This window comes from Hesperophylax consimilis, chromosome 1 (assembly GCF_061612785.1).
Source record: "Hesperophylax consimilis isolate HC1 chromosome 1, BYU_Hcon_1.0, whole genome shotgun sequence".
Taxonomy (NCBI): domain Eukaryota; kingdom Metazoa; phylum Arthropoda; class Insecta; order Trichoptera; family Limnephilidae; genus Hesperophylax; species Hesperophylax consimilis.
The window spans coordinates 31,567,760-31,595,521 of NC_142836.1; the positions used below are offsets into that span (position 1 = coordinate 31,567,760).

The following is a 27,762-nucleotide window of genomic DNA, read 5'->3' on the forward strand; positions in this document are numbered from 1 at the left end:
TTCAACGTAAACATCCAAAATGGATTCCTAGTTTTCTGCGGGTTGTGCCGAAATATTATTAATAAGTTTTGTATTCCCACGAAAATGTAACTTTATTATTAAACACTTTTTGACGACATCCCTCCACCATGTCTACAGAAAGGTATTGTTTTCGTGGTTAAGTTTATTTGAAATACCCAAAAATTCAAAGAAATATCTGACAAAATCGATAAATGCATTTCGATACTGTAATGTCACGCCCAGAATAAAACTACTGGTTCAATGAATGTTTTTATGAATGTATAAATTCTAGCAAGAGCTTTATGTTTTAGGGTGGATTGGGTGGAAATCATAGAGCCTAAGACGAAGGAGCATATGTATGCTAACCTCACGACTGGAGAATGTGTATGGGATCCGCCTGAGGTAACTTGCCTTCCAACTTCCAATGGATATTCGATAAATAGTGCACCTTATCTGCAAACTTAAATGAGTCCTTTGTTTTTCAGGGTGTTAACGTGAAACGCACAGATTCTTCTCAGTGGTGGGAGTTATTTGACAATAATACACATAGGTTTTACTATTACAATGCTACCACTCAGGTATGTTACGTTTTATGTTTCCTATGAAATTGTTGACCATTTCTTGTAGAATGTAATGTATGCTTATTATTCTTACAGACAACAGTGTGGCACAGGCCGGTGGATTGTGACATCATCCCCCTCGCAAAGTTACAAACCTTGAAACAAAACACTGATCCTCAGCAGAGGCGAGAGACATCCACTCAAACCATTGCAAGTCAACCTGCCCCTCAGGTATGTTAACCCCCCCTCACCGGATAGGGGCAATACATAACACCTAAGTGAGAGTTTTGTGCAATATCTAAGTTATGTTTTTAACTTCACATGTAAAACCCCCCCCCCAAATCCCCATTATTTAAAAAAATACACACTAATAATTTCATTTTACTGGAATGGAATGGTCTAAAATAATATTATTTGATCACGCCCGATTTTGTACTCTATTTTACCATTTTTCATTACCTAATGATTGACTGCCGGGCCAAGATGGGCGGTGTTGGAGAGTGTATAAATATATCGGTATTGTCAGAGTGGATAAATAGACAAAACCATAACACTTATCATGTGATTATTATGTTTATTGCGTTTTTACCATTTGCATGACATCTTGCTCCCGGTGCAGTAAGTACTGATGTCGCCCCCCTCTAAAAATAGCCTCGTTTTCAGTGGCGCAATTTGATCAATACTTACATATTTTGATATAATACTTTATGAAAAATTATTATTTTAGAAGGGAGGGATTGAGAGGTACCCACTCATATCTCTATGAAAGAATTGTTTTTTTTGAAAGGTAATGAATGATTGATTGGTATGTACTTATACCTTTATGAAGAATTGTTAATTTTGAAGAAAATGATTGAGAGGTGCCTACTTTCAGGTAACCCCTGTTTGGGAAGGAGGGGGAGGAGCGGTAGCCAATGGAGTGAGCAGCGGTAGTGGCAGCAAGGTGTCTCCGCTGGGCAGTAAGAATGTCATCCACACGCAGACCAGTCCGCTGCACAGCAGGAGAACACACCATCACAGGTAAACCCAATCCAAGCCCTTGTTTATCTCATCTTGTGATTTTCTATTATTTTCATAGATTCAATAAATACTGTACATACTCAAAGATCCTTTTTGAATAATTTTAGTTGTGTCCATGAATGTTAGTTAGTTTTCATAGTATATCTTTTAGGACAAATCATCTTTACAAATTATCTCAAAAATTAACCCGATTTCAAAGAGTTCGACGATTCATTTTGGCCATGTTTAACCGATTTACATTTTCTAACTTCTCATTTCTGAATTTAAATGAAACATATTTTTTTGCCTCGAAAAGAATTAATTTATTTGGATAAAGACAAAGCTTTGAATGATTTTAAGTTATTTTCTTGTAGTAAGAATCTGAAATATCTAGTGGGGACCTTCCCAAATAATTCCATCACTAGGAATTCATATTATAGGTGGACTTAGTGGCGGCTCGTGACTCCAGTGAGCTAGAGTTGTAAGATTTAAAAATTCCACTTTTTATCTTTTATTTCAAATTTCTTGTTTTTATATGAATATTAATAGGATTCTTTAAATATTAAAAAAAAATGAAATAAACAATGACATAAATACATAATGTTATATTTTTCAATCTTCAAAAGTCACAAGGTCATTGGGCGGGCTTATTGCCCAACGGCAACTTCTACCAACAAACTCAATCTTTTCAGCGTGTTAATTTCATATTCGAATCTGCGATATTCATATATTTATGTATTATATGATTTGAAATTTTCATAACCATAAGTATTGTTTCGGACTGCGTTACAGTGTTCATCATCTGCCCTAGGGGCACTGTAATGCTGTCCGAAATGTAGCTAAAGGAGGAAGCGAAACACAGCATAATAACCCAAAAAATTATTTCAACAGTGGTCTTTATATTTAAATTCATAAATAATCACAGTTATATTAGACATGCATGTGGAATTTTTTATAAACATTTTTAGTTGATAAATTAATCATAATGAGCCAATCCATTATAAAATATGACATATTTCCTGTGAGTACCAGTGGTATTTAGATGTTAAAAAGGATGTTTAGATATGACCTTAAAAGACAATAGTGAAAAAATAAATTATTGATTATGACCTCACTCTTATGTTTATTAGAATTAAATGGAAGTTTGTTGTTTTTAAACCATTTGACAAGTATGTATTATTTATCAAAGATGACACAGTACTAATACTGACAGATCGTCTGAAATTATTATTAACTAGTGAAGATCCCGTGATTACCTGTGAAGAATCACGGGATAGTCTGAATTCTTGATTATAAGTAGATACTTAATCGCTTGTCTGAATTCTTCATACAATCATTATTTTTTTTAAATGGTATTTAAATTCAAATAAATTCAAGTTCCAGAGTTAAACAGAACATTGGAGGGATTCCACCACTTTTCTAACGACGGAATAAGGAAACATGATTGTTTACCTCCTTTGTCGTACACGTCACAATCCAATTTTTTTTCCTAAAAGGAAGCTACCAAAGACATTCAAATTTGATAGACCAGCCAATCAGGTAAATGGAAACAAACCTAGATGTGTGGAGAGCAGGAGGCGGCGTGACTTTATCTTTTTGTGATTTGATGAATCTGAAAGTATACAGGCAACTCTCATTGTAATATCCAATATGGTGATGGTGATTCAGTCCTCGACGATAAAATCTGCTTACGAATTACTGTTTCTTTTTTCTATGGGGCGCAAATTGCTGGCTGTGCAAAAACTTAACTACAAATCCAAAATCGGGTGAACAAAAGTTCAGGCTTGTTTTCAAAATTGAATATTTTGTTGCACTATTTAGTTAAGATACTTTTACAAATGTGTTATAATTTACCCACCTCACTCATTTTTAGTATTGCTACGCGCCAGGCGGTTCACAGGACAGAAACACAACCGAATTTAATATTTTCGATAACATGGTTTTTTTTCAATGGTGTGGTGTTTAGGTGCGGTGGGGAGGGTCGCCGTACACGTGGAGGTGGCGTGGGCCGCGCTCACACCGACTCGGGTCGCTCCTCCGATAGCAGCATCAGCAGTGCGGCACAGCCTTACAGGAGACTACAAGTAAATTATTACATTAATTATGTCATTTATATAAAAATTGCGATCGTTTAAAACTATTTAAACAATCGCAGAGCCCTCCATTTTTTCTACACTTGATAGACTGTACCTTGGTTCTATAGATCCCTTTCTTGATAGACTTCGGCTTCCCCTACCTCGGTGCTAAAGATCTCTTTATTGATTTATTTCTTGATAACAATGACAAATGAACATGTATTCCGTCACACGGGTAGGTAGGTCGCTTATCTTGATTATTTTTCTTTACAGGAAGCCGGTCTTGCTATACCAGTTCCTCATCACAAACCTGATTCAAGGTGATTATTTGTTTTATTTTGTGATACTAACATTTAAAATTATGCAAAATCCCATATTATCATAATGGAGAAACTACATATTTTTATGACGTCTGATAAACAGGCCTTGTGTCAATCACACTCCTTGTCAATATACTTTATATGCAGAGATAAGAAAGGACAATGAATTTATTCTTCTGGAGTTGCAATAGTTCATTTCAGAAACTGAATATTTATGTAAGTATTGTAAAATTATGTTTTGAAATTCAACATACATAATTTGACCAGTATGCAGAAGGTAATTGTTATTTTCAAAACTTTCCCTTTTGAAAATTATGATTTCTTTCTGATTCTAATGTAGTTTTTTACCACGGTTGAGAATCCCAAACGCCTAAATATGTATTCCACTTCGCGACTAGTTGGAGTGGTAAATGCTCTCAGTATCTCTTTGGTGAAAGACCAGTATTCAATATCGGAAAATTGCTTGAAATGGCTTTAGCTGAGTTTGGTGACCAGATTTGAATATCCAGGTACTTTCCAACCTTCTTCTCCCACATATCTTTCCCTTCCCCACTCCCTTCAGCCTCACAACATACCCCAACAGGATGCCATAATCCCACTGGCTCCAGCCAGTTGGGTAATCAAATCATAACTCTTGTGCGGTGTATTACATTAAAAAAATTTTTGAGAGAAAGAGCTTTCCACATTGACAATCCTCATCATATAATTTTGTTAATATTTTCACATAAAGTAATTTGATTTATTCTAGGCTGGGCAGTGAAGTCAGCATGGGAAGTTTAAGCAGGGGGGTGGGGTCCCTGCCTGCCAGCTGCAGCACCCCGCAGCTACGCAAGAAGACCTCCCAGCCTCCGCACCCACCACACCCACCTCCCCCCGAGCCGGCTACTGGTCAGTTACAAATATCTTCTGTCTATAGTTCCATTTGTACGGAACATTTGTATGTTGGGTTATAATCTAAAAAAAAGTATATTTCCTATAGTCTGTAAATGTTACTTACTCTCTAATTTCATTTCAAAATCAAATGCCACATATATTTGTAATTCTTTTTTTAAAATATTTCTACAATTTTAACTGTGACATGTTATCATTGTTTATGGTATATTTATACCGTTGATATTAAATAAATAAATGTTGATGATTGTAGGTTTGAACAGAAGTGGCAGCTTCATGTCTCCCCGTAAAGATGCTTCAGACGATTCAATGCACGAGAAATACTTCAAATCCGTAGAAAGTACACCATTGACACGGCGGAAGGTCAGTCTAACCCTCCAATATTCAAAATAAATCAAAATGGTAGTTGAGTACTGACCATCATTCAGAATCTAAACGTTGCTAGATCTTCCCATTCCTCACCAAATTCTCTGAATAATTGAGAATACCATTGTTACACTGGCTCCAGGCAATAGGGAATCTTGTGCGGTGGTCACATTGAAAAAAAAACTTGATTTGCCGCGGTGTTCCTCAAGCTTCAGCGTTAACTTCTTCATTTTTACCGGTGGACTGTTTTTTGAGCACACTGGTGCTCCAATTTTTACGACCTTGTTTGGCGATTGTACACATGTGCAAGGTCCATGTTCATGCTGGAATTTTTTGCTGTCCGACTTTAGCCTTTATGCTTTGAAAACTGTTTAGAGGAAAAAATCAGAATCACTTGTGCTAATGTCACTGTAGGTTCTACTTACACAATAATTTGTCTATGAATGTCAAAATTTGTTAATGTAAATCAGCTTCGCAAAAATGAAAATATTTGAGTTTTCAAGGTAGTAAGCATAAAGGTCATTATTTCTTTGAAAACATCTTTTGATTGTTTTTCATATAGGGTATGTATTCAAATATATATAAAAATATTAAAAACAGTTTTTATATTCATATAAATATGTATTTTTGACAGTTTTTCTGGGGAAAAGACTTACAATATAAACATGAAATATGTATTAATAATAAGATACATTTTCTGGCAAACAGAAAACGATCACAAAAAAAACATAAATCAAATTTTTTATTTTGACGTTTGAACAAAATTCATCACTGTAATTTTGACAGTTGGGGGTATGTATTTTGACCTTTTCCAACTCCGATATTCAACAGGTTAATATGTTCAACATGTTTTACAATTGCCATTGAAATTTAGTATTAATTTAGCATTCTGTGGGATTATTCATGCTAATTATTAATGCTCGCATTGTCCTTCAGGTGAAGCAGTCGAGTGGAGGGGCCGCCACCGCCACCTCCTCGTGTGAGTCTTCTCCTCATAGTCCGGGCAGTCCTCTACAGCCCCACACACCGCACCCATCACACCCACAGGTCTACATTTCTTCATATGACTTATCTCAACTTATTTACAATGTGATGATAAATTGATATTTTCTGTATATGTAATATTATTATGTACCTCTTCTCCATCTCGTTTCCTTCCCCATTAATTCCAGTACTGAGGATGCCATTGTCCCACTGTATCCACTAGGGAGGACTTGGTACTCTTTATGCGGTAAAATGTGTAGTTCCGACACAAATTTGAAATTGCGTTGATTGTTTCAGGTGACTGGAAGGCCCTCCCTGGTGTCGTCCATCTCGCTGGCGACGGAGCACCCCTCTGGGGGCCCCGCCGCCCATGCCCCGGCCCCCGGGCCCTGCAGCCACGCTGTGCAGCAGCAGAGCCTAGACCGCGCCATCCAGGGCCGCCAGTACCACCTGCATCGGGGCGCCAGAGAGAGGTACTCAGACAGGTCAGTCAGTCATTTGTTGCGCAGGTCATTTTTTATGCAGTGAAACTCCTTCTGTAAGGTTGATTTAGTAAGGGACCCGGTAAAATTAAATTTATGATGGTGTTGATGTAGTCTTATTTCATCTTAGGTTCATGTATATTATGTATTTAATATAGTTAAGGCTATCTATATTGTCATATTGAAATTTTTATAATTCTTAGGCATATCGATAAGGAGCGCATTGAAGAAAAGTTGTTGGAGCGAAATTTGGAGCGTGGTTATCCTAGTGACAAGCAGGCCATGTACAGCGTGGACAAAGGCTTCCGGCAAACCAGCCTGGAGCAGCGCCCCGCTCCCGCCTGGACTCCCAAGGACATCACCAGGTTAGCTCAAAGACTCTATGGCTTGAAATTATAAATAATTTATGTAAGTAGTTATGTATTAGCTGATAGGCAAATAGATATAAGACATCGCTCAGAAAATATAAACAATGTATTGTGACTTTTGTCACGGCAACAGTTTCGTCGTTTCAAAATCCATTGCAATATATAGAGGTAGGGGTACGTAGCGATGTGGCATTAGGGTAACTTTTAAGGATTTTAAAACAGTGATGAAACTATTGGCATGACAAAAGTCATTTGTGTGCGCCTAGCTTAAGAACTTGCTAAAGTTGGCAGTAACAAAAAAAAAATATCTTTCAAATCTGAATTGTCAAACAAAACATCTGCCGTGGTTGACAAATTCACCTCCTACTATACAATAATTATTCATCATAATTCGTTCCATTTTAGGGGCAGCTTGTGGTATTTGCGTGATATAATTTTTTTTATCTGAATCTTGCTATCCGAAGGGGTATAAACTGTAAAAAGTTCAATAAATAAAAAAGATTTTTTTGTTAAAGCCAACACGTAGACAATACCATACTTGATTAAGTGACATTTTTATTTTTGTCTTTAACTAACCCAGTACATATATGTAATATCGGAAAGCAAAATTAATGTACAAGGTCGACACTGCAATTGTAGTGCTTCATACAGTGCGTAGGCCTGATTCTTCAACATTTAAAGTTTATGTAGGGTACCTTCAGTAGTAGTGTTTCAACTAGTAAGTCACTCAGCCTTATGGGAACATAACTAAGAGTTTTGCTAGAAAAAAATAATTGCAAAGGGATAAATACCAGGCAATAAAAGCATTCAACAATCTTATGCTGAATTACGGGAAAGGAACGAAGCAACTGCAAGCGGCGTTTCGCGTCATTCATTTTGCTTCATTCCTCTCCCATAAGTCGTGGTTCAGTTCGGCTCGCGTGTTACACTTGATTAAAAAATGGGGAAACAAAAAATATTTCACAAACTAAATTAAGATACAGAAGAAAAAAAAGGCGATATTACAAAAATATTATGTATTTTAAACATATGCGTGCACATATTATTCATAACCATATCTCAATTAAATACATACATATTGCCTAATTTTTAATTACTGCCTTTATTATTTTATTTCTTTTCATTTAATTTAAATTCAGTCCATTTTAATTACATACTCACATGTATTATATCTTATAAAATTGTAAAACGGGAGCAAATTACAAATAATGTTTTTTAAAAAATACTGCTAATGTTTCAATAAAAAATAATAATTAATAATATATACAGTCAAACTTGGTTATAATAGGCACGAGGGGAATGACTGAAATTTGCTCCTTATAGCCGTTAATCGTTGCATCCAAATCGGTTTTTTAAAAGTCGTATGTACCTACCTAAATGCCTCTACGATCAATAAATTTGCAAATGTGCAGTATATGTTCAAAATATCAATCAGTAGGTATTACCTATTAAAAAAGAAATTAGAAATATTTCTCAAATTTATTATCATTGATTGTTTTAAAGATTTTGCTTTCATGCTTCTCAATTTCCTCTTCAAAACAATCAACGCATTATAACTATCATCACCTGGTTCAAGGCTTCCAAGAAAAAATCACTAAATTGTCTTATCTTTTTATCGTGTGCGTGCGGGATTGTTTTGGTTTTAAAAATTCGGCTGTAAAAATTTACTTGTCACCTGTGCTGCACAGGTCACAGGTTGCCTGTGTAGAGTTTTGGTTAATTTACGCTGCTTTTCACGAACCGGTTTTCGTAACACAAAATTCAACAGAAACCTTAACTCTTGAATTTCGCTGTCAACCCCTCTCCCTCAACATAAATAAAAAAAAATCAGCTTGTAGGTCGCGGGCTGTTTGAAAAATAGGCAAAGAGGTCCCTCTGCTGAAAAAGTTGTGCATCACTATCATAAATATACCCCGTGCAGGGATGTAGGTACTCGTAACTAGGTACCTTCATAAACATATTTATTGGTTTTTAAAACATCATTATAGCCGTTAACTTGCTATTGCCGCGATTGTTATAACTAAGTTCATCTGTATATATAATGTAAGTTGGCGAGCTCACCACAGCAGGCAGGGTGAATTCAATCTCCAATTCATTTAATCTGAATTTTTATACCATCTCCTTTCATAATGGTTTCTCCACAGAAAACAACAGGCTGAACCAGAGAGACATACGGCCACCAAACAAAACTCAGCCAATAAACAGCCTTGCTCTACTCCCGATAGCCATTCATCCAAGTCATCTTACCACCACCAGGACACCCACCCAACCGGAGGTATGAACCTGACTGACCTTTATTTTACAAATAAACTATGTATTTTATTATTGTAAGGACCAATGTGAGATTGTTTTGATGAGCCCTGTTTTCACTCGACCAGTTTGAATTTTGTCTGTTTGTACTTACCATTTCGACATGGTGGCCATTTTAATGGTTCAGTAAAGATTTTTTTTCAAATGTTTCAAATTCGTATTTATTTGAACTTTCTTATACATATTTTTTTTAATATTATGGTACCTACCTGCTTGTAGAAAGTTTGAAAAAAGAATTGTCATTGTTTCTTTGGACAAATTGTATAATTCTTTATTTGAAATAAAAAAAACTTAAAATAAAGGGTGTTTTAATAAGGATGGGTTGTTTCGGAGAATTTGAACAATTCTTCAAATTTCAAAGCTTATTTTCCAGTTCTGTGGAAGATTTTTTCAAGTTCTGTTATTATTTCAGTTCTGTTAAGCAATTAGCCTATAAAGATATAAAAACAGAATTTGAATAAGACTTTCACAGAACCCGAAATTTTATGAATTGTTCAAATTCTCCGAAACAACCTGTCCTAAGAGTGCCATATTTGAATTGCGCGCCAGTTTGGCAGTCATGATGTCACATGACCATGACATCACAGATCGATAGGAGACAGATGGGAGTTAGTAAACATGGAGCATTACACGATAGAACAACGCTTCCTGATAGTTAAATATCAAAATAAAAATGGTTGAAGTTTGATTGCCACGATTCGTAGCAAATTAGTTAATTCCACAAGTTTGCTCCTGGTCATGTCATCTCCTGGTTTGGTGACCAGAATTGGTCGCCACGCTCTTTCGATTTAAAACCTTTGGACTTTTGACTGTGGGATTATCTGAAGTCACAGGTTTATGCCAACAACCCTGCGACCACCGAAGCATTGAAGGCTGAAATTAGACACTCTGTCAACGAAATATCACCACATGTGTGTAACAATGTTATTGCAAATTTTTCCAAAAGAGTACGCATATGCCAGCGAAGATTTGGCGGCCATTTACCAAATATGTTGCTTAAAATATATAATAGGTTTATTCTGTTTACCGGGATAAACCAACCGTGAATAAATTTTTAATAATTTTATATGCCACACAAGTAAATTCACAACAGAAGCAGTGGTGATTACGGTGCAGAATTATCTTGACTAGCGCGTTAAAATTTTGTAAGAAGTAGACTGACTGACGCGCGTGTCGCTGCCTTTTATATGATCGCCCGTTATGCCGAAGTTCCTAGCGGGTCGCCCAGTTCCTGCAAGAACAGCGTGGTAGTTTCTAGTACAGTCCGACTTGACCAGTGAGTTCCCGAATCCGGCTAAGGTAGGAAAGTATCTCAGCGCTTGGTACATCTGACATGTCCAGTAGGTTCTAGGACGGTCGAGGTACTTTAGTACCTTAGCGCTTGGTACTATGTACTGCAGTAGTTCCCGGCACCGTCCAGCTCGAGTAGTGGCAGCGACAGCTCTAGAATGCTATATCAGTGGCGTGCCTACATATACATTATAACTCAATAAATATTTCAATACTTTACTACAGAAAACCATGTTTCATTGAGCCTTGAAATATTGCACTCTTATTGAAACACCTTTGTATGGTTTATAATTAAGTAGGTAGGTATTTAAGTGCCTACTTACAAATCTTATGATCTCAGAGGAAATTTTGTTTTGATTTATTAAATAAGAGAAAATTACAAAAATTCTTTTTTGGACGTGAGGTTTACTTTACACAGAACTACTGGTTATATCTGGTCACTAAATATAGCTGAATCATTTCAGAGCCAAGTAGCTTACAGCTTTGCCGCGGTGGTCATCATCCTTAGATCATTTTTGTTACTGTACAATAAAATGTGGTATATATTTTTTATTACTTATTTAACTAAATGTTTTTGTTTAATTTGTTGAAGGATTTGGTCTGAAATCACTTTCGCTAGAACCTCACTTGACCAAACCAAACATCGAGAGGCATAACATGGAACTGGAGCGTGAACGCGAACGAGAACGAGAAAGAAACAAGGACAGAGATAGAACCCGTGACAGAGACAGGGATAGGGACCGCTCCAACAATGATAATACTGAGAAAGAACCTCGACAGAGAGGTCCCAGGAAGCAGAGTAAGTCAATACATATGATTTAAAAATAAATTAAATTCACATCCCTACATTTACTACCTCATACATACACTTTTTGTATTTCAAAATTTTTCTCCAGTGTATAGCGATAAGCTCTTTGGCACAGAACCCAGAGATTACAGGTTTGAAACCCAACTTTGACAAATAGAACTGTATTAAATTAATGTTTTTTATATAAATTTTATTTACAATTTTGTATGTTTACACCTCGTTCCCAAGTGTTAGTCCTGCTGAGATTCATGATTGAAAAGTTGCTTTAAATGGTTTTAGCTATGCCAAGTGATATGTTCTGAATAATAAGGAACAGCTCAAACTTCCTCATCTATGTCTCTTTCTCCTTACCAACTTCTTCAGCCTCACAAAATTAGTGATGACATAGTTTCCAGGTCTGGGTCTCAAAATCTAGTAGGTAGGTTAAATCTAAATTGACACAAATAAATCTTAAGCTTCCTAACAATATTCTTTTACAACCATTATAAGCACTTGCTGTCCCTCTTCCGCTAGTGACAATAAGTAGGCATCGGAAAGTCAAAGGGCTGTTTCTCGCCGGTGGAAGTGTACACCGATGCACAATTACATTCAATGCTAAGCTAGTTTATTGGAGTCAACTCTCGCCGAGTTACCTATACTTGCAATAATAAAATAATTCAGGGAATTTATTTAAAATGTTCACGGACAAATGCAGGACTGTTATTCACTTGAATTGAACTCTGATTATCAGAATATGGATTGGCATACTTATATTACTACTTAGATATTATTGAAATATTTTGAATGCAATGTAATAGCTGCTGGATTCAGGTGATTACCTTGCTGATGATTAGGATTGCATTGTCTTGTTGCAGAAGTATCAACTGCGATGGACACATTAGAAAGTGATGGGGGATGTGAAAATGGGAACACTTCTCCTCTTTACTCCAACTGGGATCTCCACATGCAACACCTCCTTCCTCTACAACATTACATTCTGGAACAGGCCAAGCTTTCAGGTAACCTACATTACATTTTATACAAATATGTACTCCGTAAAATTTATTCACTTGATCAAAATTATTATTTCCTTTTAATGTCAACATATACGTATATGAAATTATTGTAAGCAATAATTAGTTGCCTGAAATGTCCATACAAATTATATCTCCCGAGTAAAAATAAATTCCGCCGACGGGAATTGAACCAGCTCCTTCTGATGTCCTGTCAGGTGCTCTGGACCACTGAGCTACGTCGGCTTATTCCAAACACGCCAAATAATTCAATATGCACTAGTATTTCAATCAACAATTACTGCTTATTATGTTTTTATAGACCACTAATTATTGCTTATAATAATTAGTTATCCTTTGTGCTATGCATAAAAAAAAACCTTGTCTTGTAAACATTAGTTTATCATTAAAAAAATAATATATGAATTAGTATTTTATTTTCTTTCTAAAAGTGCTGTTTTCAAGGCCAAGTTTTCCCTGCATGTATGTTTTGTCTGCCAAGTTGGCATTTGATCTGTTGGTAATGGATTGTACATATAAATTTTCCGTTCTTCTCTGCATAGCGTCCAGTAGATTAATATTTTGGGGCTGCAGCCCAGTGGTGTTTGCAAAAATTCAATTGTTAAGTTGTAGTTGTTAAGCTCTATATTTGACATCAGGCCACCTAGCATGATAAAGATTTTTATTAATTATGTCAGTAACTTGTTTTCATTCCCAAGTACAACTGCAGATTGTTGTTGAATAAACAACGCAAATCAGGCCGACTAAGTACATTGTTGTTTGCTCGTTGGCGATCGTTGGTCATGCTCAGGAATGGAAACAAGTTATCGACATAATCCATAAAAAAATACTCAGTGTATTTGTGCTAGGGGGCTTGAATTGGGTTAGTAACTGGTTAAAAAAAACTTTTCAATATAAAACAGAAGTTGTTTTTAAAGTTATCTCTTTCTTTTCCTACTAGGATCTTAAAAAAATCTTGCTTTATTTAGTAGCTATATCTGAATATTTTCTTCCTTAAATAATAATAGGATGTTATCGATGTCGGAGTCGTAAAATGCTATTTTCATGTTCCAGGTTGTTACCGAGTGGGCGATCCTCTGGAAGCGGGCTCAGCCGACTCTGACTCCCTACACTCGTCAGGGTCCAGCTCCGGGGCGCGCTCCCTCTCCGGACATGAGCCTGACAACGAGGACTCTGACCGCTCCGGATCCAACGACACCTACCTGCAGCACCAGCCTCCGCCTGCTCCCTTACCACCACCCAGCCATCGGCATGACGGTAAGACACACTTCTATAATCCTGCATTCATATGTGTAACCCTCTTATAAGGAAAGACATACTTCTTGTATGTATGAACCTTATATGCGGGTTTCACTGTGCAGTGAAACTCTCTTAAGAAGTTTTTGAAGAAGGGTCTAAATTTGGCAATTTTTTAAATGAAGTTTTTTTTCTTGTATTGTACACATAGTTATTATCATTTAATATTGGCACAACAACATCAATACTTTCACATTTTTTCTATTATGTAAACACAAAAATCTCGAGCTTCCACTGTGTAACTCAAACAAAGTTGTACGTTTTATGACTGTTGAAAAAAGGTTCATTTCAGGTACCTGTGTTGTGACCTAGTTTCGATTTACGATGGTTTTACTGCCGAACTTCTAAAACCTTTTATGCTGCCAGTACACATTGGGCCAATGCATTGGGACACTGCTCTGGCCTAACATGTACAGGACCACTTAGCTTGTTCATTGGCCGTTGCAACCCGATTATTTTTGGTTTTTTGTCATTTATTGCAGAATTTCAAGGGACCGAAAAAAAAAACTTAAGCATGAAACTTCTTAAGCAACTTTCACAGTATTACTATTCAGACATACAATGTACATATGTAATATGAAACTCTCTTATATGGTTTTACAACGGGCAGGGAAAAAACTTCTTGTGTGGGAATTTCTTATGTGGGTTTCACTGTATATAATGCAAATATTAAATGTTGAAATAATATTAGTAATCACTTGCGTGTTACTAAAACATGGTAGGTCTGAAGGTTTGTGTAAGAGCTCAGTGGTTAAAGCAGATGCCTGGAAAGCGGAAAACCACGAGCTCAAGCCCGGTTGCGCATATCACCTAGTTTCTTGCATTTTTTACTAATACGAGTGTATGTACATGCGATATGATGGTTATTAATATTTCTTCTTTATTTAATATCAACTTGGACCACTTTGTGTTTTTATGTCTTGTCCTTACATTTTTAATAAAAATTAGAGTTATTTCTGAACATGAATTTCGCTCTTACTAATAATACATTTTCTTCAATTGGTTTTTTTAGAGTACATGAATCATGGTGTATCATATTACAACACGTTTATTGGATTCGAAAAGGAAAGAGAGCCTGCAGTGGGTGTACATAGAGTGAGTAATATATATATTTTTTAAATTATGTCGCATAATCGTCATAGAAAAAAAAATTCTTGACATGGAAAGTTTTCTTTTTGTAAGATATTTGTATATATTTTTAAGACCTTTTGACTCGTAGGCTCCAGATATAGGTCAATTAAATTTTTTATCTGTTGATGTATAATCAAAAGGTCTTATTTAAATTGGCGACATCAGATTTTTTCAATTGGTTATAGATCACACTTCTAAGGATTATCTGTTCAGTGAAGCAAAGCATCTGTTTATATATGAAATTCGTTGAAAGAAGGACAGTAAACAGTGCGACTGATGTCTAGTATTAACCCCTCAGGCCTCTGGCATATTCTGCCAGAAGGTCGGAGTATTTCTGCATCTTAATGAAATCCTAATAAATGGAATAACTTTGAATGTATCTGAAAACTAAAAACTGTTTTAGAAAAGGTGATGAAATACACTTTCAAATTTAATTATTAGAATTATACATATAATTTTTTAAATATTAAAATTTTGTGTCCAAACTCACTTTTTCGTTGTTTCATATAAAAATAATCAATAAAAAGTTTGCGTAGTTTCACAAATTATTTTTTAATTTGCGATTGGAACCTATGGTTTTACAGAGGTGTAAATTTTTACTATTCATTTTAACTTCTTCTTGGTATAAAGCATGCTGTTTTCTCTTTGTAACACCATTTAAATCATATTTCTCCCCATTACAGTAAGGGAGATACAATGAGTTCTATGAGACCATATGAGCTGTTCCCAAAAGCGAACAAATTAGGCTGAGGCGTTGAGACTGCTTGAGAGAATCTTGAAAATTTACTATTATTCCGCCATCCTAATCCCGAGTAATATATTAATGTACGATTATTACAAAAACTAATGCATAAATTGAAAAAATCTTATAACATTGTGTTAATTGGCGTCATTTGACTATTATTCTGCCATCCCAATCCTCGGTATAATATTTTAAAATTATTACTAATCTCATAAAATGGCACATGTTATTCCAGTCTGCGAGTGGCACAGGCATGGGAATGGGCATGGGCATGTCTGGTGGGTTGCCCCTCCCCCTGGCCAGCACCACCCCCCACCCGCTAGCCCACGCGCCCCTGCCCTGCGAAGCCCTGTACAGCCCCGTCAAGTCCCACCCCGCCCTCCACCTTACTTCCAAGGAAACAGACATTGAAAAGTTCGCGCAGGACAATCTCAATCTGCACTCCAAGGGAATCTTTAGGAAAAAGGTATAATTTTGATACACAATAATGAGATGGCAATCTAGCAATATTTTTTTCATTATTTATGAGTTTTAACTCTGTAGGTGCGTTTATTGTTTTTTTTTATAGTTTCATGAGGAGCATCCATGGAAAAATAAAGTAATGAAATTACATTAGGTTAGGTTACATTACAAACATTACATTAGGTTTGTTAGCACCTACTCCATGTTTAAATGTAAACCTAGAAAATATAAAAAAAAAACAAACTTTTTGTACCTTTAAGTAGTTGCACTTTATCAGAACTGCCTATATTATATTGTCATGTATTTTTATTTTTTAATTTGGTCTTAAATTTTTTACACCGTTATTTTATTGTTCAATGTTATAATTCCTAACACTGTAAAATATGAATGTATAAATGTAAAAGCTTACTTTACAATGGACTCTACTTTCTTTATATATATACTAGTGGATCCCCCGCAATGGCGCCTCTGACTTCATCCACCATTCACCACTGTATACCACAGTGTTACTGTTAAGAAACTACATTACATGGACTTTAATTCTACTCCATATCTCATTTCGGTGCAGAGATATAGCATCAAGTATTCCTCGGACTTTTCTACCACTTAAACAACTTTAAAAACTCATGGCCCTAATAACAACAACTTTAAAAACTCATGGCCCTAATAACAACAACTTTAAAAACTCATGGCCCTAATAACAACAACTTTAAAAACTCATGGCCCTAATAACAACAACTTTAAAAACTCATGGCCCTAATAACAACAACTTTAAAAACTCATGGCCCTAATAACAACAAACTTAAAAAATTTCAGCGATATCGGTCGACTACTTTTTGAGTTTTTCAAACATATGCAGACTGAATTTTTTTAATATATTATAAGATTAGAAACCAGTTAGAATTTAACTCAATCATTTGGAATGCATTTTATAATATAAGACGTTGTCCTGCCACAGACTGTCTTCTATGTAGGGAAGGTAAATTTTGTGGTTGTATGTATTTTTGGAGAAAAAAAATCTGGTCCAAAACTAACCTATATTTCAAGCTGGAACCAACCGTACACATTCACAAAATTTCATTGAAATCGGTTGGGCGGTTTCAGAGATAAGCGTGTACAAACACAGTGACTCGTGATTTTTATATATTAAGATAAAATAAAATAAAATGAATTTCACAGTGGAAATATGATAAACATGTGAATTTAAAGCAAGCTTATGTTTAAGTGCACAAGTGTTACCACATTGCAGGGTAATTATACAATTAAATAACTCCAAAATACAAACACATAATACATGGCGAAGGAAATAAAGATATGGTTTTGTGTGCAATTCCAAAAAGCTGATTTCGGAGTTACCCAGATTTAGTAATTACCCTGCAACATAATAGCCAAGTTGATCTAATTACGACTATTAAATAATAATTCATTTTAATTTTAGGCGTCTGTACGTGACATGTTATCGTGGACGTGTTCCGGAATCAGCCAACCGATGCTGGGCGACAGGAGGGACAAGGCGTACAAGAAAGCGGCCGCTGAGATATTCCGACTGGTGCAGATCTACATGGGCGATAGGAAGGCCCGGCCCGGCATGACCCTCAACTCTGTGGCCATTGATATTCTACACGCAGCCTACACTAATCCTGCGTGAGTTAAAGCTTGCCTTCAAACACCAGGCTCTCTTTTTACGCGCTCCACTTCACTTGTTGTCTCCCTCTTGCTCTTTACGGGTTTAAATCCTAACAAATCCAGTTTCTTTAGGATTAAACGCTTCAATACGGCATTTGATGCTTTCCCTGGTCATGCAGCTCTATTTGAGGATTCAATGTTTCAAAGAATGTTAATATTTTAAAATTAAATATAGTGTTCTGTAATTTTATTATGTAGAGTGAATTCCGTGCTTATGAAGCTCTATTTTTTTTACGGTCTTTTTGGTTTTCTATCCCTTGTAAACCTTAATTATATATAGGTTTTCACTATAAATGCTGCCACTTCACTGGTTTATGCCACCCAATAGATATGCAATATGTCAAGAATGTGTGTAGAACTGTTGGTTTTCTCGAGTAAAGTAAAATAAAAAATAAATAAATATGTAAAAATGGCACTTGGTTTGTGTTCGCCTCTTAATTTGTGTTTGCATAAACAAAATAGTGTGTAATTTAGCCCTTGCCCGAAAATGTTTCTGACCGAACAGTCAGCATTGAATTTTTAGGCAAAATAAATGATTAGGGTTTTGCAAACAAATTTTGTACACCTTAAAGATTTTTTTATTAACAGATATCAGCATATATTAACTGGAATATCCGTTTAATCTTCGACATGCCTAGATGCTTAGCTAAATTTTTGTAAACAATGACGGGTCACTGAGATACCCCATGCATGCTATTATTATAAGGCCAGGTTTCTAGGTTTTGTATACAATGAGAGGTCACTGAGATACCCCACGAATGTTATTATTATAAGGCCGTGTTTATAGGTAGGTACCGTATGCCACAATCTAACATGACGTTTGTTGGTGTGGTGATTGATTGCAGTCTCCGCGACGAACTGTACGTGCAGCTGTGTCGGCAAACCACGGAGAACCCGCAGCGGGACAGTCTGCTGCGCGGCTGGGAGCTGCTGGCTGTCAGTCTGGCCTTCGTGCCCCCCTCGCCCGCCTTTCAGCCCCCGCTGCTCAACTACATGAACAGGCACCGGGACCCCGCCTTCGCTGACACCTTCCCCGAGGTAATCACTCTTTATTAACACATTACATACACATTACTTAACTGCATGCAAAGCCCCAAATGTGTTAATACAGCTTCAGACGAATTTACAATATTCCGGAACAACTTCTTTTTAACTTTTTTTGAAGGTTATAACCATCTGTGTAATATATCATTGAAGAAGAAGATAATACTAATAAATCTAAACGAAACATGAAACAGAACACATTTTGATTGTTATCTTTTTTTTTCTGTGTCTTATTCTTGTTCAAGATGATATTGTTAATTCTGAATTTGAAATATGAAATTGACAAATACGATGCTGTCCCGGTAAGACAACAGATCCTGGGTTCGATTCCTATTTGTGACCGTTATCTTTTTAGTTTTCTGTGTCTTGTTCCGTTTCATCTTTTGTTTAGATTTATTAGTATTATCTTCCTCTTCAATGAATTTACAATAGACTGTAATAGTAATTTATGACAATAATATTTCATGGAATCGGGTGAAAGTGAATGTATGAGACAAACAAGGAATGGAAGGAAAGGGATAACCAAGCACTTCCAGTAAGAACATCTGCTGGAGGAATTTTAAGTACACAAAAACAACCACAATACTCTTTTATCAGTAACTCTGATTTAAAAGCCCTAAAATAATTAGAGGGCGGTACCTCGTGGTAATCAATGATGGAAGACGAATACAAGTTCAAAAACCATATTTTTCATCACAATTGAAAATCAGTATGCATTGAAAATAATTATTTATCTTTCTTTTGCGTGAAAACTACTGAACTCGAATTTCATTCGCTTTTGTTCTATTTTTAAAATAATTTCAAATTCAAAGTGATCGTTAGGAAAGTAGGTACTTTGTATGAAAAGCTTGATGGTAGGAACTCAATATATTTTCAATTTTTTAATTCAACGAGTATAAAAGTGGGTTTTTTTTCCAACCAACCCAAATTCTAAGTGGAAATTAAATAATTATGTTGTTATGAATGCAAATAAAATCAGTACCGAATCCAAAAAGTTTAATCAGTAATTTAAAATAGAGAAGGCAGAGGAGTTAAAGTGATTGGAGATGAACGCATTCAACTTCTACTGATATCTTAACTCCAACAGTTGTTGGCAAATGTAAATTAAACTTGATTGTCTTTTCATTTTCCTGTTCTGAAAGAATAATCTCCAGGTAAATTAATTGTCTAATGCAAAATCTATTTATTTATTTGATGTCCCTTTTGTGCTGCAGGTTGGGAAGTGGCCCATCCACGTGCAGGTGTCCCACTATGCGGGCGTGGCGTGCCGACGCCTGGAGAGGATCGGCCAGTGTGGAAAGAAGCAGCCCAGGAAGCCTAACACTGAAGATATTGATCAAGCGAGAGTAAGATTTAAAAATTAATTGCAAATATTATTACTTGTGAGCTTTAAATGTTGTCTATTGTAGATCATTGATGAATTTATTTATCTTTTAAAACAGATACAAATCTTCCGCACATCAATGTTTGGCAATACTCTGAGTGAAGTGATGGTGCTACAGAAAGACAGATTTCCTAACAGGCAACTTCCGTGGGTTCAAGTGGCACTTTCCCAACAGGTACTCAGACCGTTTTACATTCATTATCTAATAACAATTTCATTAGATTGCGCTTGTACCATTTTATATAATAATGATTATAAACGAGCTTATTGAAATTATGGTCAGGAATTTTTCTAAAGTTTAGAAATGTTTTCAGGTCTTCGCTCTGCAAGGAAAACAAACTGAGGGTATTTTTAGAGTTTCTGCTGACGTGGATGAAGTGACTGTACTTAAGGCTAGGCTTGACAACTGGGAACTGCCTGACCATTTGCATATTACAGGTAAAATTCATCATATTGAATCTTTATTGATTGCTTGTCATCACTAATTGTTACGAATTGTAAATAATTAATTATTAGATTAAAAATTCTCATGCCACGATATATTTATATTATTACAGACGCCCACGCACCTGCCAGCTTACTGAAACTCTGGTACCGGGAACTCTATGAGCCCCTCATTCCTGATACTCTATATGCTGAGTGTGTAGCTGATCCCGATAACACCGATAATGCCTTTGATATTATCCAAAGGTTACCGAGGATCAATAGACTAGTAAGGATTCATTGTCTTCTAATATTGTTCAGTACTCTACCGTGAGCTTAGATTGGTATACCTGTAGGTTCCTCCTTGAAGCAATCTGAATTTTGGGCTAGTGAACCAAGGGTCGGGTTGGTCAAACCTTTTCTGGGACAGTTGACGTGAAGTTAATGTTCCAAACAAATGAAATTGGATATGTTGCCATTCCAATAGACAGGAATGAAAGCAATAACGTTTATTGTGGTTTTCAGGTTCTCACTTACCTGGTAGGGTTCTTGCAACAGTTCTCGACGCCTGAGGTGGTGACGCAGACCAAGATGGACTCGGCTAACCTGGCCATGGTGTTTGCGCCCAACTGCCTGCGCTGCACCTCGCAGGATCCGCGCGTCATCCTGGACAATGCGCGCAAGGAGATGACCTTCATGAGGTGCCTCATCCTAAACATGGACACGCAACAAGTCAGAGATATGCTGTGATGTATATGACCTTTGTGTTTACTATTTTACAAGATAGATTCACTGCCAGTAACCATTGTGTTACTTACCGGCCTCACTTTACTTACTTTACTTTACTTACTCTTACCTGTTATCAATGCTTCAGACAGAAACTGACAATACACCACAAACTGAACTTATTTATTGGAAAAGGCTTTATTTTTAGTAAATTAGACATATATTTTAGAAGATAGTAACACTTATAATATATACTTATATTATTTAACAAGTTTGTTTTTTCTTAGGAATGCTAAACACAACTCATAACTAACCCACCATGTACATTCAACAATTCATTGTCATTATTATATTTATTCTTTTATTTAGCTAGTTTTATAATAGCGAGTAACAATCTCCATAATTATTATTCTAAAAATTATAGTGTCACAAATTCTTATGGTGGCCCGAAAAGGGGACTGGTTAAATATTCTTTGAACGAGTTGTTTGTGTTTTTGTTATTTGTTTTTGGGGTGTTATGCCGTGTTGCGCTAACTCCTTCTTTAGCCAACGTTTCGGACAGCATTGCAGTGTCCATCATCAGGGCAGATGTGTTATTTGAGGTTGTGGTGAAATGTGAGCTTATGTATGAGGTTGTGATACCGTGTTGCCAGCTCCAACCCTCTGAGCTAACATTAACGTATCATTTTTTATTTAAAGTGGTTTTCTTCGTTTAGCTTTGGTGTAGCCGTCAATTACCGGATACCAAGAACTATTGAGCTTAGCTCCATCGTCTCTATTAATGTTTACGGGATTTTTATGGATTTCAATGGCCTCCGTAATCAGCCAAATAACACATCTGCCCTGATGATGGACACTGCAATGCTGTCCGAAACGTTGGCTAAAGAAGGAGTTAGCGCAAAACGGCATAACACCCCAAAAACAAATAACAAAAATACATTTGGCCGTGAAAATCTTAAATCATATTTGAGTTGTTTGTGTGATTAGTTTTAAACCATCATTTTCTAATTTTACAACTTCAAATTCAGTAGCCACTTCGAACCAGTGGCGGCTCGCGAATTTTGGGTGTTCTAGAGTGCTAATATTACAAAAATAGCATTATTGATGTTGTTGTAGCTGAAAGCAATTTTTTTCGAAAATTCGATTTTTTATATGAATATTTTCAGGAAATTTCTGTTTGGCCTTGCACCGCACTTATTTCTTGAAAATCTTCATACAAAAAATCGAATTTTCGGAACAAAAATCGTTTTCAGCTACAACAACATCAATAACGCCATTTTTATATATTTAATTATATATTACATTTTTTAATAATATTAGCACTCTAGAACACCAAAAAGCACGAGCCGCCACCGTTTGAAACCTTGAAACATAATGTGGGCGTATAAATAAATTCAAATTAAAAGTAGATATTTAGTGCCATCTTTACTTTTTAGTTTTTTTTATTATTTTTTATCTATAAGTTGCCCTTTTTATGTATGCACATGTTTTTTTCTAATTGTAACTAATTTATTATTCTCCAAAATATTGTCACTAACACTAGTCATACCATGCTTTTTGTTAACCATTTGAATGTTTGATTTTTACAATAATTTATTATTCCATTAAGTATATTTTCCTCAATGCTCCATATAGATTAATATAACTGTGAGAGTTAGAGGAGTGCCTTTGTTTTATTAGACAAAATATATCAACTTTTCAAAGATGATAATAATGTACCATTCATGATGATACCTTTTCCTTTGTTGAGACTTCTTATTTACCACCGATAAACCAGTTTAATAAGTGATCTTGCCCTTGGATGCTAGAATTTATTAAATCTAAGTATCTGTTATTAAAATCTACTTCATCTTGTCTTGCCATTTTAATGAGTCTTATAGATTTCATTCCATCGGCTATTTCACATCTAGAGTTAAAACTTTGCGGTTTGTTTTAAATGTTAACAGCATTGTTAATCAAATGTTTTTATTTTGAAGGAATTCATCCAAATATACTTTCAATAGTGTCGCCGACATAAGTTGAGAATATTCCTAGCCAAACCGTATTGCAGAAGGCGCACTTGATTATTCGTTATCACTGTAGGTAATTGGGAAAAATTTGTAGATAATATTTGGAGACCGAACAAAGGCTGTACAAAATCATTTACTGGGCTACTTTGAGACCGGTTAAACTTAATACTAATATGATTTTTTATCATTAAAAACCTTTATATCTTTTTAGGTTTATAACTTATCACTTTTCAATAAAGTCAATTAGGGGTGTGACAGATTACGCTATAAGTTCAAAGCGTTTTATATAACTCCATATTGCTCGCCATACAATCCCATACAGACCTGTCACACCTAAAAAGATCATGTGTTATAAGTTTGGGGATGCCGACGATAAATAATAATAATAATTGGATGACTTGTATAGCGCCGTTTTTGTGCAAAATCACCTCAAGGGCGCTGTGATCTGCTAGCCAGGCGATATTTGAAAATTATACAACCCTCTCTCCTACCATAGGCCAGAGTGCTGTAATTACGCGGCTGTCATCTGTCAAATTGACAGATCCCATACAAAGAAATGATATTCGCGGCAGTTCCCCAATTGATCTGACCTCTCTCCTGAGGAAGATTGTAGCGTAGTGTGTCAACCCAACATATAATACGTATATGCCGCACTCAAATTATGCGCTCATAATATGGCGTAATGTGTCTAAGGCTTTAAAATGGAATTACACCATCAATTAACTGTTTCAAAATAATAAAAAGCAGGTTATATTTTATTTTACATTTCAGAGATCAAACTGTATCATTACTGATTCATATTACAACATTGTTTTGTTTAACTTTTATAATCTCTTTTTAAATGTCATTATTTAATTCATTCTAAATCATGAGGATCTGAAGAAATGGCTTATAAAAATAGAGTGAACAAATAAACACATCTCATATTTAATACTTATTTAGATTTAAATCTAAAGGGGAATGAATATCTGGGGTAATCTTGTAACCCTGTCCAGTGCATATTAAAGGTTCTCGTAGAGTCTCAATTATCTGTCTTCTAATGTAATGTATGCATAGTAAGGGATACTGTATAACTACTAGTCAATTTAAAAAAAATAACTTTTGTAGAGAACCCAAGGTACTTGAAATCACGAAAAAGACATACATAATTGCAATAGAAGTCTTGTAAAGAATTTTTTTTTAATTCCCCTTTTTAGGTTTCGGGGAAAGTTGTTGGATTAGTAAAGTTATTCTAAGAGCTTGAGACTCCCTTTGTTACTCAACGATTGTTAACTTGGAAGTATGTAGTTGACTTGAGACTGTAATTATTCTTGTAGAAGAATCTCTATCTGCCGTTACCGGAAACATTTATTTACTTTAAGAATACTTACTAATTAATGTAAATATGTAATAATGATGATGAAATATTTCCACACATTCATATCCTTACCTTAGTATGTACTAGCAACTGTTCAAATTTGCCACTTTAACTTAAAGACATCACCGTTAACATTTTATCAAAGAGCTTTTGAGTAGAAGTTGCTGGAACGGCTTTAGATTCGCGAATTTTGATCTAAATATCTTATTAGCTTATCAAAAGCCTTTTTAATGAATGTTAAGTTTAATGAATTGAGTATTTTTTGCCTGCCAATAATGAATAATAAATTTAATAGTAGATATAATTGGTTCGTTTCCCCCTGGCAAATGGATTTATAATACGGTTTTGGTAAAGAGTACATATCTAAATGAAAACCATATTTTTAAGATGTAAAGTGAGGGTGTCCGATGGGAGAGATAATCATACCAGCCAAGTCAGCGTGTAGAGTTGCCCAGCGGAGTGGAAACGGACCAAATCGTGGGAAATAATGGAATAAGAAAAACGCTGCCTAATAGTTTTAAGTATTTATATAACTCCTTACTTAATTTGACTGTTTGAAAGGATAATGGGTTTTCTCCATGACATTAATACTATTATAATATTATGATAAAATAATACAAGAAACTTTAATCCTTTGTCTCTAGGACTGTTAGTTCTGTCAAATTATGTTTTACTTTGAAATCAGTTTGGCTTCTTCGTTCAGTACTAAAAATAATTATTAGTAATCCTTCACTTTTTATTGTAAGTAAATTTCAATAATTTCCATTTTGGCTCATTTAAGTGTTTTTTTTGCATTGTAGAAGGTATGTTTCGAAAACTCCTTCAGTTGATAATACGTACATACTGCTAAATGAGGTAATCAATACATCAACAAGATTATTAGATTTGTAAAAAGCAGAAACTCCTCACTTTGCCAAATTCCTAATACATATTATATAGATACATTCAAGCAAATATTTACTTCTAGTCTGGCAAACAAGAGAATGCGCTTGATGGTCGATGCGCAGAAACTGATTTTGGTAGGAGGTGGGGTCAACCAAAGTTTTGTTTGTTTTCTTCAGCATTAACTATGTAACATTTTCTAGACGTTTTGTTTTTTAAGAGTTTTTTTTTATAATGTTGGTAAACTTGTTACTTTTTTTTCAACTGGAAAAAATCACATTTTCGGATTTCCGAAACATTCCAAATAACTTTGGCAAAGCTGTACACTGCTGGAAGGTCCAAGCACATTCTTTAGTTTGCCAAACTCGATCTGATTTTAATTATCATAATATTCTGCTGTAAGAACTTAATACAACATAATGTTCTAAACTGATCACTAAATCAGTGGCATAAACAAGTCCCATTCTTTAACGGCCTATAATTTGTGAACTACTAAAATATAAATTCTGCCAAAAATGTTTGTACAGAAGTAACCTACATACATCATTTCATTTTGATAATTTCCTTATACATAGCAGTTACTAGTTATATTACCAATCCACACAGTGGCGACTGGTGGCTGGTGAAATGATCTATGATACAATTTGCGGCCTACGAATAACACGGGAAACCAAATGAACATGGTATTCATCAGAAATTGCTTGAGAAAATCATTGCTTGGTTTTGATGAGGTGCTAAACGTGTTAAAACCTACCAAAAGTGCTCACAATACATTTGTCGTCACTTGTTACAACAACCACTCACTAACATAAAACCCACACTATTACCAAAATACATATACAAGCATAATCATTCCCACACATGTAAACACAATAAATATTTACATGTAATGTTTTAATGAAAATACATAACATATTTTGGACCAATGTTATGTTTTCATGGTACATAACCGTTATTATCAATAAACCTTGATAAATTGTAACGGATCTGATAAAAGAAAATATATTTTATTTTTTATTAAAGTTAAACTTGTGTTTACAAGACAAGGTTTTATGCAAAGCACAAAGGATAACAATTTATTATAAGCAATTATTATTAGCCTGAAACACAAATATAAATTGAAAAAATCTTTCGAGAAGAAGGTGCTGGTTCAATTCCCATCGGCGGCATTTATTCTTTCTCGGAAGATTTTTTCAATTTATATTTGTGTTTTCGGCTAATAATTATTGCTTATAATAATTAGAAAATATATTTAACCATCAGATATAAACACAAATAGAGCTATGTGTAACAGCTTGACTGAACCATTTGTTTGAAAATCATCTATGTATACACAATAGCTCCAGTGAACCATTTGTAAATCGTCTGTGTATGTATAATAGCACCAATAAACCTTTTGTTTAAATTGCTCAGAAGGGACAGAAACCTCGCTTTGTGATGTCAAGGAAAATATAAGAAATGTATGTTCTAATATTTTGACTCTGTGGTATTGCAGAACATGGACGATATCATATAATTTATTAAAGTATGTATTAATGTTTGTTCCTAATAATGTTTCTATATGCATTTATTAGGACCGCTCAGTGTATGTACCTATATTATTTTTTAATCAATCTGACCATTTAATCTCCTTTATTGTATATTTTAGCATGTAACTTTGTTTAATAGAGAATTTATGCAAATATTCATTTAAATAATTTTGCCAAGTAAACTATTATTGTTAAATAATATTAAAATAATATTTTTTTATTGTTATTATTTTTGTATACTATAGTTATATACAATAACTAAATTTCTCACACAGTATGCCAAAAATATAGATATATAAAGCTGCTAAAGGTAATATAATTAATAAATTGTAATAATTAATAAAAAACAATTGAAATCAAACATTATTTTATTTATCGCCTTTTAGTTTAAACCAAATTTTTTATGTGTAGTAATCCTTTATGCCCTTGGGTTATTTAATCAGTATGTAGTAATTAATGTACAACAGATTATGTACATAAATACATTTTCGTATTTAAGCTGATGAGGCTACAAAGCTCCTGGCTGTTAAATTCTCAATTTATTCTCTAAACTAGCTACTTGTACCCGGCGTTGTTGGGAGTTATCCTTAGGAAATAAAATGTGCTATTGTTTCTCTATCTGCAG

General features: G+C 35.0%; 1 protein-coding gene across 2 annotated transcripts; it reads left to right on the plus strand.

Annotated features, from left to right (window-relative positions):
• Positions 1-8: 8 nt before the first annotated feature.
• RhoGAP93B (MyTH4 and RhoGAP_KIAA1688 domain-containing protein RhoGAP93B) lies at positions 9-27,478 on the plus strand. Of its 2 annotated transcripts, XM_089632527.1 has the most exons (25): positions 9-142; positions 312-402; positions 486-578; positions 657-791; positions 1,435-1,580; positions 3,526-3,643; positions 3,908-3,954; positions 4,703-4,842; positions 5,099-5,208; positions 6,148-6,258; positions 6,493-6,680; positions 6,881-7,042; positions 9,190-9,320; positions 11,238-11,444; positions 12,308-12,451; positions 13,520-13,723; positions 14,775-14,857; positions 15,871-16,101; positions 17,536-17,741; positions 18,629-18,821; positions 20,042-20,173; positions 20,270-20,386; positions 20,526-20,649; positions 20,769-20,923; positions 21,160-27,478. In XM_089632527.1, the coding sequence occupies exons 1-25, from the start codon at positions 129-131 to the stop codon at positions 21,382-21,384; spliced, it is 3,507 nt and encodes a 1,168-aa protein (XP_089488653.1). In that variant the 5' UTR covers positions 9-128; the 3' UTR covers positions 21,385-27,478. The 2 variants fall into 2 exon arrangements, with proteins under 2 accessions (XP_089488653.1, XP_089488663.1); XM_089632537.1 differs by lacking the exon at positions 11,238-11,444.
• Positions 27,479-27,762: the final 284 nt, after the last annotated feature.